The following is a 14052-nucleotide window of genomic DNA, read 5'->3' as shown; positions in this document are numbered from 1 at the left end:
CAACAATGGCTTGGTTGTTCAAATTCTGAATATTCTAGATAAACAATCTGATATTTATTTTGTTGGAAAAGTATTTGAAAATTATGATTCTTTTTACAGTTATCCTTTTGATTCAAAAGAGTTGAATATAATATGTAGTAAATAAACTTTCTACAATACAATATTAGTTTCTACATGAAATTGTGGCAAAATGTATGCTCTTTCCAAAGGAGGGTACAGATAGTTTTGTATCTTTTCCTTTATTACATTCATACATTACATTTAAATAAAATACAGGAAGTTAAGTAATAAATGAATAAAAGTTAATTTTAGCAATATAGATTTGGTTTTTATGGTAATAGGGATCTACATTTTATGTATGTATTTGACAAAAGCAATTGTATATTTTTTTTAGTCTATATATTATAGTAATCTATATAATATAAAAACCGTTGTATGTCATCTATTACTTGTGACCATATTGTAAACTGGCCTCAAAATCCAAGGCTATTTACATTTTTCGAAAAGCAACCTACACTACAAATTTTATTTAACTAACTCTGGACTTTGTGACCAGTTTACAATATCTGGTCACAAGTAATAGATGACGTACAACGGTTATTGTATTGCATAGATTTATAGTTATATTTTAATGCAATGTTGTTTTTGTTTTTATATTTTTTATTACTAATAAAATAAATAATTATATATTATTCCACTGTTTTATTATTTAATTTACAGACACGAATTACAAGGTTTTAAAAAAAAGTTAAGCCACATGCAATTTAATTTATGTCTTAAAAGGCGATAACTCATATATTATTTGTTATCTTAAGTGCACACTTGGTCGCACGTTTTACAAGTGAGCTAAACCAGTATATTTATAGGTATTCTACAGCGTCAAATCTGAATGAAGTCACAGTACTGACCTATCAATGACCAATTTTTAACCCCAGACATTTCCGTCTGTGCCGTGTAATAGACGTCATTATCACGTTACTACGCCATCAGAGGATGACGGATTAATAACGTCAGTTGCTGACGTCACTGGGCTGTGACTTTTTCACGTAATAAAGACGTCATAATTACGTCAGTTGCTGACGTCAGTCTAGTCATCAGATGACGTACTTGTGACGTAATTTTGACGTCATCTGGTTAGCTGGGTAGTTTGAATAAATACATTGTTGTGAATTGTTTATTTACGTAGCAATCATGATTAACTTATAAAAATGTACCTGGATACTATTTACTATTAAGAATTACAAAATTCTTAAGAATTGCGTTAAGCAAAAACAAACAAATAAACTGTCAATTCTCCCTCGTACCAAGTAGGAAAAACTGTGAATATCGACAACAACTGGCAACATCGCCGCTTTTTCTCCTGTAGCCAGTAAAGTCAAAGCCGTTTTCTGAAAGTGGTGAAAATCGGGGACGTGCCTTTGCGCGATTCTCGCCCTTATGTAAGCCACAACTTCGGCGTTCTGACAGGTCGAAGAAAGAGAAGCAAGATTAGCACGTTGATTGAGTTCTAATGATTTGTCTAAAAATATTAAATACATAATTAGTCCAAGCTTCAAGCTGCTCGGAAGTGTCCATTAATTGGAAGTGCTAATCATGATGCAACAGTACGATACGGATATACAGTGCGATACCACCACGACGCCTTTCTCGGTCAAAGATATCTTGAACATAAATAACATAAACGACAGTGATTATTATTCGAACAATATCAAAAAGGAACACAGTGAGTCGGTGCACCCGCAGTACTGGGATAACGCGGGGTATTACGGGATCAACGAACAGTACGGGTACTACATTGGCAGTGAGGGTGAGAATTACGTAAATAGGAACTACTGGAACTGTGATAGTTATTTGGACGGGAACCAGAACCATTTTCAGCACCTGAGCAACTTTTACAACACGCAGATCAATGAGCAGACCCATAGGAACGTTAAGGATGAGTCCTACATTAAAGTAGAGAGTCCAAGTAAGTAAAAATACATAAATACAATTCTTCTTATTCTTCTTCCTAGCTTTCTATCGTCCACGTTTTGACATAGGCCTCTTACAACTCCTTCCATCGGTCTCTATCCTGAGCAACATATTTCCAATTTATTCTGGCTACTATCATCAAACCACCTCATCCGTGGTCTTCCTCTCGGTCGTTTACTTTCGTAAAGTCTCCAGTGTTGTATTGTTGCCTTCCGACGTCGTTCTTTTTGTTAGCAGTGTGGCCTGCGAAGCTCCATTTAAGTTTGGCAACTATTGTTGTTATGTCCCCGACTTTTGCTTTTGATCTTACCCAGTCGCTCCTCTTTTTATCTGACAGTCGTGTATCTAATATTGCTCTTTCCATTGCTCTTTTTGTTGTGGCTGGTTTATTCAAATTTGCTTTAGTTAGGGTCCAGGTTTGACATCCATATGTCGTGATAGGAAGGATGCACTGGTTGAACACTTTGCTCCTCAAGTATTGCGGTATTTTGCAGTTCTTAAGTGTCCAACTAAGTTTTCCAAATCCTGCCCATGCTAGTATTGCTCTTTTAATAATTGGTTCTCTTTGTCAAGATTCTGAATTTGACCTAGGTAGATATTATTATATTCCTGGACTTTTTCTGGATACATACAATACTTGACACTTTTATTTTTATTATGTAAAACAGGAATAAACAATTTTGTTCACCCAACATGATCGAACAATGATATAGGACAAGTCAATACCTACATAAAACTTTAAATTTTGGCGACGGTACTTATATTTTGGCAGTGATCCTGCCTTGAAGATCCTTCGCCAATTTTTTATCTACCAAACTGGTAAAACTTTTTATTCGTCGGATCGTCGGATTTATCTGAAATAATTTGAACAGTGGATTGTGATTTACTTCAAACTACTGTATATTAACTTTGCAATGCATATTTTTCTTCTTCTTCTTCTTTGACTGTTCCAAATCTAAGTTCGCCATTTTCGTCCTCCACAATACTCTATTCTCCCAGTCACCTTCTTTGAGGTCTCGTATCTATCATATTATCTTTTCCTATGTACGTTTTCCATTTTATAGCAGGTCATCTCCATCTTCTTCCTGACGGGTCCCAATCCAATATTATTTTCGGCCACCTGTGCTCTGGCATTCTTTGTACATGCCCGTACCACTGCAGAACTCTGTTTTCCAATTTTTTGTAATTAAACATTATATTTCCATTCTCTTTCATATTTCCTCTGTTCTATTCTAGCCTCTCTGGTGATAGACGTCTTCTCATAAAGTCCAGTTTAACGGTTCTTATTTTATTTCGTATTGATGTATTGGCCATACTTCCGCTCCTCTTCTAAACTTAACTTCTAATCTGCAAACCCGGATCCAAGACGTAAGTAGGTATTCGGTCTTTATATAATATTTATCGTGAGTCGTCATAGCGCATATTCTTCCATGGATTTCCTTATTATATATTCCACGTCGCGTCGCACCTGTCTTATGTAAAAATGACTTCTACGAAAAGTAGTGGACAGTGAACATAATATTAATATACTGTCTTGGACTGGTATGCTCATTCTTTTGTATTTTCTATACCATCTTTTCTAACCTTGAATATGTTCCTGCACATGCAAAGCTTTACTTGCACCTTTTTTTCATTATACAGTCTTCGTTTTATTTATTTACCCATTTCTCGCTAACGTGCATTATTTCCTTTATTTTCCAATCCTCGGGCATTTGTTCTACTTCCCATATTCTAACTGTAAGGTTGTAGATGTAGATGCTTGTTAATATTTTTTCTGTTTTTAATCAGCTCGTTGAGTTCGAGTCATCAGGTGTTTTTTCGTCTCATTTTTTTAATGATATGTAAATGTTCATCATGTTGGTATCTATACTTTATTATCTCCCATGTCTTTTTTGTGCATTCTTCCTCTTCAAGACTTTCTTTTCATTTATAAATATTATAATTCTGTGAAGTGTTTCCCATGATCAATTATCAATTTTACTGGACTACTGGACTGGTTTTCTTTGTAGAGCTTTTAAGTATCCAAATAGTTTAGCGTTGTCCTATATTCGTGTTTACTATTCTCTTCTAGATCCTTGAGCAACCCTTTAATTCATAGCCTTTTTATTTATCTTTGCAACATTGGTCTGTTACTTTCTTCTTTCTTTCTCTATTCATTTCTATGATGTTCTTCTTTAGTTGATATCCACTGTTATTTTTATAGTAGAATGCTCTATTTTGATTGATACTCTTTATTTCCTTAGTATTTAAATCCCATAAATATACTTTTCTTCCATTTTTAACCCTTAAGTACTAGCACCCCGTCTCTCATACGGCATCGCTTGTCGAAAGTGGGATATTTCTTTATTCCTTTCCTAGAAAATTTTAAAGGTCACCGGTTTATGACCTTAAGTTGGGTTATTATTTAGTCGTATTGAATTCGACAATTTGCGGCAGGTTGTTATTCGAAAGATATTTAGACTCGAAGTGTGCGTCTAATAGATGGGGTGTTAGTGTTTGTGCCCAGTTCGTCATTAAACCTAATGTACACCCCACTTCGTCAAAAATGGTCAAATAAGAGAATAAAAACTATGAGGAAACTCTTTCGAAATGTTTTGATGAGGTAGAAGACGACATAAGCGAAGTGGAATCAATTTGTGATGAAAATGTTGCCACTGGCTACCATTGCTACACTGTACTAATTATAGCACTTGTCAGTTTTTTTGTTTTAACATTTTTTAAAAACCTTTTTATTTTCTTACTCAATGTTTCTTACTCTTTGTTTAACAAACAATCGTTCCATTCTGGTTAAATAATGTTTTTTATTTTAATAAATACAGAAAAACTGGAGGCAATTACTGCGATTTTTAGATAATCAATACTTTCAGTAAGTCATAAAGATATTTTAATAAATACAGAAAAACTAGAGGCAATTACTGCGTTTTTTAGATAGTCAATACTTTCAGTAAGTCATAAAGATATTTTTTTGTATTAAAATATTTAACAAAAACCAAAATTAACATTAACCATGATTTTTTTATGTATTTTTTCGTCTCATTTTTTTAAATGTAAATGTTCATCACGTTGGTATCCATACTTTATTATTTCCCATGGCTTTTTTGCGCATTCTTCCTCTTCAAGACTTTCTTTTCATTTATAAATATGTATTATAGTTCTGTGAAGTGTTTCCCATGATCAATTGTCAATTTTACTGGACTACTGGTCTGGTTTTCTTTGTAGAGCTTTTAAGTATCCAAATACCTACATAGTTTAGCGTGGTCCTATATTCGTGTTTACTATTCTCTTCTAGGTCCATTAGCAACCATGGGCGCCCATATGGGGGGAGGCGTATCCCCCTCGCTTTTCGGGTGCTGTAAACTATATATGGTTATCCAAAGTATACAAAATATAATGTGCAACATCTCCACGTCTGACCCCCCTGAAAATTTTTATATGGGGCCCGTGTTAGCAACCCTTTAATTCACAGCCTTTTTATTTATCTTTGCAACATTGGTCTGTTAATTTCTTCTTTCTTTCTGTATTCATTTCGATGATGTTCTTCTTTAGTTGATATCCACTGTTAATTTATAAAAAATATACTTTTCTTATATTTTTAATTATCTATTTTTATATTTCGTCTTTTTTTATTCTGTGGAAAGCTTATATATAAAATGGGCTTTGAACTACATATACTCAAAAAATTAAAGCAAATACCTACCTACTTGAAATTCTATGTATTTAATATTGTTGTATGAACCATGATTTTTTTATTTGTCTAGAAATCCAACAAGTGACGAGTTCAAAGACCGAATTGCGGAAGTCAGGTCGACAAAGGACAAAACGAAAGCCTCGAGTACTCTTCAGCCAAGCTCAAGTCTATGAATTGGAGCAAAAATTCAAACAACAGAAGTACCTGTCGGCGCCCGAGAGAGAGCAGATGGCGTTGGGGTTGAAACTGACACCGACGCAGGTCAAAATTTGGTTCCAAAACAGGAGGTAAGCCAAATAATATTTTTGAATAGTTTTCTTGTTTACAAAACAAAAAAATCTTACAAGAAGTGACTGTCACTTTTTCACTTTTGACATTTTTTGCTGTTTTAAAATATAACTGTTTCAATGCAAGACCGTAGATAAATTATAGAGTCAACAAAAAATATGATTGGCCTCAAATATACGTTAACGTATTTGTGCAATAATACAATTTTAGGTCAGACATACTTTGCTTTATTGAAAAATACCAAATTTTGATTTGGTCATTTAGTCATTTCTTGTACCAAGCTACAGAAATTAGAGTAGGTAACAAAATTAAATAAATAATAAACTAAAATCATTTTATCTCCTCTATTTCAGATTACGTATAAGTTTTTAGTTTGTGAAAACTCTCATTATAGATAGCAGTGCGTGAAGGGTTTAAGTGTGCGTGAAGTAACAATGTATTTTAAATGGGATTTACTTTTTCGCACTGTTTTTGGCACACTTTCATATAATCAAATATCCTTAATTTTCACATTGTCATGGTGATGACATATGAGCAATAAATTACAACAAAAGTTTTGACAGTTTTGTGGTTTGAAATATGTTAGAATTTTTAAATGCCAAAGTTCTAAAAATTGTGGAATAGAAATGAATTCCAGTGACGAAGAGTTACAGTCTTTTTATTTGTTTATCGTAGACAAAATATTGTATGAAACTGTGCGTGAAGTACTTTTTGCGAACTTACGCGATGTATAGCACTCGCCCCGCTGTCGCTCGTGCTCTAAACATCGCGTGCGTTCGCAAAAAGCATAGGTACTTCACGAACTGTTTCATAAATAACTATTTCGATCTAGTTATCTTATTTTTTTGTACGGAGTTGAGTCGTGGACTCTCACAGACGCCACCTGCAAGAAAATTGAGGCTTTTGAGATGTGGCTTTATCGTCGAATCCTGAAGATATCTTATACCGACCACATTACTAATGAGGGTGTTTTGCTGAGAATGAAAAAAGAAAAAGAGCTGTTAATCAAAATAAAAACAGCCAAAATCGAATACCTCGGTCACATCATGAGGAACAGTAAGAGATATGGACTGCTGCAACTGGTCTTGCAGGGAAAAGTAGAGGGAAAGCGAGGACCAGGAAGGCGAAGGATTTCCTAGCTGAAAAATCTACGAACGTGGTTCAACACAACCACTACAAATCTTTTCAGAGCAGCAGTGTGCAAAGTGCAGATTGCCATGATGGTCGCCAACATCCGAAACGGATAGGCACTACAAGAAGATCTTATTTTTTAAATTGTTTTTTAATCACTACATAATTTTGGGGATCCTTAATTTTTTGGGTTTGTAATTTAGAATTTATTTAGTTATACCTACTCGATTTGGCAATGCATATATTTTATATAAAACAAGACAAAATGCAAATGAACAAGCCTTAAGGCTTTGGCTTTAAAGCCTGAATTGTATACCTCAATGGCGGAGAACATATAAGTTTGCTTTATCAAAGAAAAAAACAAAAATGTAAATAAGCACATAATTTCATTATTAGCCTCCTATCGTCTGGCAATTAACCAACAAATAGGTACAAAGATAAATTACTAGCCACTGATATGGATTTTTGGAGAAGCTCAACAAGAAGATCTAGACTAGAACACAAGAAACGACGACATTAGACAACAAATGGAAATAGAAAGAACAATTCGTCCTGTACCTACACGTTTTACCTACTCTCAGATATAGGAACATATTATTTATTTCAGCGTGCAATTGTCTCCTGTTCCAGGTTCAGATTCTCCGTTCTTTCCTTTTCTATACCCATATATATTGTTTTTTGGTACCTATTTACCTCCAGACCCGATTTTTATATTCCTCTATTGGTTTTCTTGCCATAATATATTCAAGATCTTCCTTATCCTATGCAATTCAATTACAATTTGGTCATCTTCCTAGTATAGAGTTTTAAATTCCATAATTTGTTTCCAAAGATTCTTGTTGCACATTTTCTTTAAGGGGTAGGCGCAAAATCTTGGTCCAGTGCTATTAAATGCATTTATTTTTTCGAATCCTGAGAAAACTAATAGACTCTTTGAAAAATTTAAACGCAGAATGAAAGATTATTACCAAGGGCCGAAAGTCCCTCAAAACTTCTATAATGTTTATGTTAAGAGGAAACAGTAGCGATCAACAGGTAGCGAAAACGCGTTCCAAGATTGCGGCTGTAATTTTGAATATTTTTTCGAGATATTTGGTACACATATTCGTAATATAATTAAGAATGGCGGTACAGAGCCCAATTTGAAAAATATATTAATATGTGGAAATTACTCTGTAATTAAATACAATATTAAAAAACGAGCCTGTACCGCCATTACGAAGAACAAAAAAAGACACTTTCTTCAAATAAACTTTTTTATCCGATGCCTAGATTTTGTGTCATTTTGGAACTACTAAAATTTTTTATTTCATTAGTAGTTCCAAAATGACACAAAATCTAGGCATCGGATAAAACAGTTTATTTGAAGAAAGTGTATTTTTTTTCTTCTTAATGGCGGTACAGGCTCGTTTTTTTAATATTGTATTTGTCAAAATATATGTCAAAAATGATTATTTGAAACGTCACTTCAAGTGTTTAAATCGTAAAATTTATTGTAAAAATGGATAAAACACAATCAAAAGTAATGGTAATTCTCATAGAAAACGAAGTCCTGCCAGAGGAGTCCCACCACAAATTATTCGCAATCCTCTTTTAAAATTCTATGAGATTTTCATATGTCCGATAAGCAAAATTTAACAGTAACTGAATCAGTTAGAAGAGGAGCCCAAATTTGAAGACAGATGAGCAAAAAGACTATTTTTGATTCCTTTTTGTAAATTTTAAAATTATTTAGTGTTGTTTTATAATCAAAATTTAACCCTCACGCACAAGTTGTACATACAACTTCAGTGGGGAACTGAGTTTATTTTATATGTACAATTTATTTGCTACAAATAAACTCCATTATTATTATTATTAATATATTATTTAATTACAGAGTAATTTCCACATATTAATATATTTTTCAAATTGGGCTCTGTACCGCCATTCTTTATTATATTACGAATACGTGTGTCAAATATCTCGAAAAAATATTCACAATTACAGCCGCAATCTTGGAACGTGTTTTGGCTACCTGTTGATCGCTACTGTATCACCTTAATACGTTAAAGGAGTGAAAAAAAAAAAGAAAATTTAGTGTGATTTTTAATTTCAAATATTTCATTCAAAAGAAACGTTTTGTTTATATTCTAAGGGATTTTCGGCCCTCGGTAATAATGTAATATTTCATTCTGCGTTTAAAATTTTCAAAAATATTTATTAGTTTTCTCAGGATTCGAAAAAAATGAATGCATTTAAATAGCATTGGACCAAGATTTTGCGCCTACCCCGTTAATAGCATTTATACAATTAAGAATAATTTTGAAATCTCTGACGGTTGATCGTTAATGAAATATATTTCTATTTTTAGGTACAAAAGCAAGAGACAAAAGATAGAGAAGACAGAAGAGAAAAAGCATTCGTCAGTGATCACCAACTCAGGATTCTGCATACCACAGACGCTAACACAGACCCCATACAGTATTTTCCAGAATAATAACGACATTTATCCCCCCAACGAATATATATGTCAGGAAAGGTATAACGAGTTAAGTGTTTCGTTTAATTAATGATTTGTTGTAGTTTTGTAAAAACTCTATTCTCTTTTTGGTCAAACAGTATTTAAAGGAACAAAGTGTTTTAGATCAAAAACATAGATTTCAGAAAAATTTTTGAAAAAGGAAAATATTACATATTTTCGGAAAAACAGCTTCTAGCGTTCTTTAAATATCTCATATAAATAACTTTCTATTTCTTTTTTTTTTTATTTGAACTATAGGGTCTAGACTGCTACAGCCATTGACATAGGTATACAGTGTGTACAAAAAGTAATTTCAAATGCAAAAATATATTAATTGTTAATAGGTATAAAAAAAAAGTTTTAAATAGCTGAAATTATCTTTGTAAGAAAATTAGAAATATTTAGGAATAAACAGCGTTTGCCGTTACACCAAAATTGTAATAAATATATACTTTTTTGAATAGACCACCTTCTAGATTTTGTCAATTTTGCATAATATAATAAATTAAAAATACAATCATTTATACCATTTAGTTCAAACTTTATTCTTTTCTTAATTCTTATTTTAGTTAGAGCAGCTCTAAATAATTGGTTAGAGCACAGACTAAACCATTCTCATCTCTTTTATCTTCTATAATCAAACGTAGCACATTATAAAGACCACCATTAGGTCTCTTTATTCTGAAAACTTCTTTCATGGCGTTTCCAAGTATTTCAATAGCAGTATGTGTAATGATACTGGCCGTCTTCCTCAAAATTATATTAGGACTTCACCAAATGTTCCAAGACATTTTTGTTTACTACATATTTGTATTTTTTTTTTCATTTTATAACATCCACCACTTGATTTTGCGTGGTCCTCTATGATATTTTAGTTTAATTTGGCTTTATTAGTTTTCGCTTATGTTCAGCAACATATTATGTTGTGGGCTTACTGTCTCACTAAATATTACCTTGCAGTCCTTACAGCCTTACATTCATGTATGCATATCTTCCTTTCTTATGAAATACTTAATCTATTTGGGAGTAATTTTGCTCACTTTTGTACGTAATAAGTTGAGTTTAGATATCTCTTTTGAAAGAATGTGTTAACAATCGCCATATCTAACGCTAATTCCAGCATATCTTCAGCTTCATGTCTAGTTCCAAAGCCTAGACCTCCGTGTATTGCTTCATTTCAAGTCCTGGATTGGCCAACATGTGCATTAATATTATCTTTTATTATGGCTTTCTCCTGATGGGAGTAGCCTTGTCTTTTATCTACACTCTATAGTTGTCCATTTTCTAACATGGTATCAGAAAGGAAAGATTCTTAAATATTGAAGATGGTCGGGATCGGTTTGAAGAAGTGCTGACTAGCTTAGGATAGAGCAGTGGCGGCTCGTGATTTTTTCAATATGGGAGGCTATACCTAACTGTAAATTATCTAGACAAATTTGTACTAGCAAAAAAAAATCCGCCAAAAAACCTAATTTAAGGCCCCATTTTTTTGGCCATTTCTTATTTATATTTTATAACATCATCATAATTCATAATTATTTCATAATATCATATTATTTTAAAAATAGTTAGTAGGTACCTATAATTGTAAAAGTGTATTACCAACGTTTGTGTCGTTTATTTGTTAACAATTCTATCTCTGTAAATAGATATGCATATCAAAATAAATACAGATTTGAAGTTTTGCAGTCCATACAGGTTGAAGGTTTACATTGTTTAAGAGGAAACAGTAGCGATCAACAGGTAGCAAAAACGCGTTCCAAGATTGCGGCTGTAATTTTGAATATTTTTTCGAGATATTTGGCCCACGTATTCGTAATATAATAAAAAATGGCGGTACAGAGCCCAATTTGAAAAATATATTAATATGTGGATATTACTTTGTAATTAAATACAATATTAAAAAAACGAGACTGTACCGCCATTAAGAAGAACAAAAAAATACACTTTCTTCAAATAAACTTTTTTATCCGATGCTAGATTTTGTGTCATTTTGGAACTACTAAAATTTTTTATTTCATTAGTAGTTCCAAAATGACACAAAATCTAGGCATCGGATAAAAAAGTTTATTTGAAGAAAGTGTATTTTTTGTTCTTAATGGTGGTACAGGCTCGTTTTTTTTAATATTGTATTTAATTACAGAGTAATTTCCACATATTAATATATTTTTCAAACTGGGCTCTGTACCGCCATTCTTTATTATATTACGAATACGTGTACCAAATATCTCGAAAAAATATTCAAAATTACAGCCGCAATCTTGGAACGCGTTTTCGCTACCTGTTGATCGCTACTGTTTCCTCTTAAGATACTCAACTGAATTTTTTTAATTCTAAAAGCGGCTTACTCTGCGAATGTAAAAACACGGTAAATTACCGATATTTTGCTTTGCATAACAGATATCGGAAAAAGTTATTTAAACAAGTTGTTCCAAATATTCTAATACCACATACCAAATTTCATCACAAAATTCGCACTTTTAGTTTTTTCATTATTTGTAGTCAGGATCCTTAAAACCGCAGAGGAGGCTGCTGGCCGAAAAATCTCACTTGCCCGATCTCCGGGCAGCGTGTACGTTAAGCGATGTGCAGCTCTAAGGAGACCGGGTCTCCTTAAACGATCCTTAAACGCTGCTGGGCTACGCGGAGCATTAGCAAGTGAGATTTTCCGGCCAGCAGCCTCCTCTGCGATTTTAGGATCCCGACTACAAATAATAGGTTTGTTATCTAGCATCAGTTCCAAACGGTTTGAAACCATCACCGAATAGTGGACCAGCGCGAGTAGAGGGGATAGCACTGGTGACTGTATTATGTTCTCTCACTGACCAACTGTTTGCTGACGGTTTCTGACTAGTTTGACTGTTTGCTAGAACAAACCTAATGAAAAAACTAAAAGTGCGAATTTTGTGCGGAAATTTGGTATGTGGGGTTAGAATATTATTTGGAACAACTTGTTCAAATAACTTTTTGCGATATCTCTAACGCGAAACAAAGTAAACAAAACAGTGTAAACAGTGTAGTGTGTAAAACAAAAATTTTTTCAGTTTGACTAAGTTTTTTTACCAAGAAATGAACAAACTGTATACAACTGTATGTAATTTAGATCTATTGTCCATGTGTATTTCATATTTTCGCAATTATAATGGAGTTTAGCTGAAAGTAGACAGTATTTTGTTAATTTTTACATATTCTCCGGCTAACCCGTATTTTCGATAACCCGGATCGGCCGCGGTCCCGATTAATCCGATTTATCGAGGTTCCACTGTACTTATAACAGTGCAATTAGTTTACAGAACTACTGAGCTACTTAACCTACTGAATAAATAAATACTGTTTGACTGATCTGAAAAAATCAACCAAAAAATTGTTGTTACCATCTAGGATTAGACTGATGTACATAATATACAGCTTTAAATGTTAAGTTTTTCAATGCCGATTTACTAATCCCTCGTTATTCGTACGTTCTAAATCTGTACATAATTTATTTTAGTTATATTTTGCTAAATAAATTTTTTATAAAAAAATATTGCTTTTTATTTTTTTTTGGAATAGGTGAATATTGAGTGTACTTATGATATATTTCTGGAACTGTAACAGTTTAGGCAAAGATTTAACTAGTTTGAGTACCTAAGAAAAAATATACATATGTAGTTCAGAGAAATAAGGTATTCCCGTTACTTTCTGACAATTTTTTTTACTTTTATGGACCTCGATGACCCAAACCTAGGTATATGTTTCCTGCAGTGGGTTAGGTGAACTTCCAAAAATGAACTATTTTAAGAACTTTCGTCTACAACCTTGATATTGCGTGAAAAGTTGGGTGTTACCAGTTTAAAATTTATCAATTTGTTTATCCCATACACATTTGGGACTCTGATGGAGATGTGGATTTATCTTCGTATTTTGAAATTATATTGCAGGGGTGGCCAAACTGTGGCTCGCGAGCCACATGCGGCTCTTTGAAGGATTATTTGTGGCTCTCAATAAATAATGTCCTGAATTACTTTCAATTTTTGTGTTTCAAAATGTCTTAAATTACTAACAACAAATTTAAATAACTGAGTGTAACATTAGGACAGACAAGGAGACCCCTTCACCGTTGCTATTCAATTTAGCCTTAGAATATGTAATAAGTAAAATATCATATATCCCGTGGACTTACCGGGTCACAAATGAGGAGATCCTTAGAGAAATGGGGAAGAACCGAGAGCTACTATTTGTAGAAGCCATCCAGCAAGGAAAAATAGTTGGAAAGCGAGGTCCAGGAAGAAGGAGAACATTCTGGTTAAAGAACCTCAGAATCTGGTTTAACAAAATATCTGTGCAGCTTTCTCGCTTTGCTGCAGATAAAATAAAGATTGCCATGATGATCGTCAACATTCGTCTCTGACAGGGGGATTTGCGAATCGAGGATCAAATTGCTGGAATTTTATGATGATCTAGATGCAATCCCCCATTCTACAATAGACAT

At 33.2% G+C, this 14052-nt stretch overlaps 1 protein-coding gene across 1 annotated transcript; it reads left to right on the top strand.

Annotated features, from left to right (window-relative positions):
- The first annotated feature begins 1555 nt into the window (after positions 1-1555).
- LOC114325615 (homeobox protein koza-like) lies at positions 1556-11505 on the top strand. The gene is made up of 3 exons (XM_028273723.2): positions 1556-1966; positions 5730-5946; positions 9432-11505. The coding sequence occupies exons 1-3, from the start codon at positions 1594-1596 to the stop codon at positions 9628-9630; spliced, it is 789 nt and encodes a 262-aa protein (XP_028129524.2). The 5' UTR covers positions 1556-1593; the 3' UTR covers positions 9631-11505.
- The last annotated feature ends 2547 nt before the right edge of the window (positions 11506-14052 follow it).

Source organism: Diabrotica virgifera, chromosome 4 (genome assembly GCF_917563875.1).
Source record: "Diabrotica virgifera virgifera chromosome 4, PGI_DIABVI_V3a".
NCBI lineage: Eukaryota > Metazoa > Arthropoda > Insecta > Coleoptera > Chrysomelidae > Diabrotica > Diabrotica virgifera.
Note: the sequence above shows the minus strand (reverse complement) of the source record. Positions and strands in the feature narration are given on the sequence as shown.

Coding starts and splice junctions, on each gene's coding strand:
- LOC114325615 (XM_028273723.2), top strand. CDS start 1,594: ATGATGCAACAGTACGATACGGATATACAGTGCGATACCACCACGACG. Junction 1,967..5,729: donor CATTAAAGTAGAGAGTCCAA/GTAAGTAAAAAT, acceptor TTATTTGTCTAG/AAATCCAACAAGTGACGAGT. Junction 5,947..9,431: donor ATTTGGTTCCAAAACAGGAG/GTAAGCCAAATA, acceptor TTCTATTTTTAG/GTACAAAAGCAAGAGACAAA.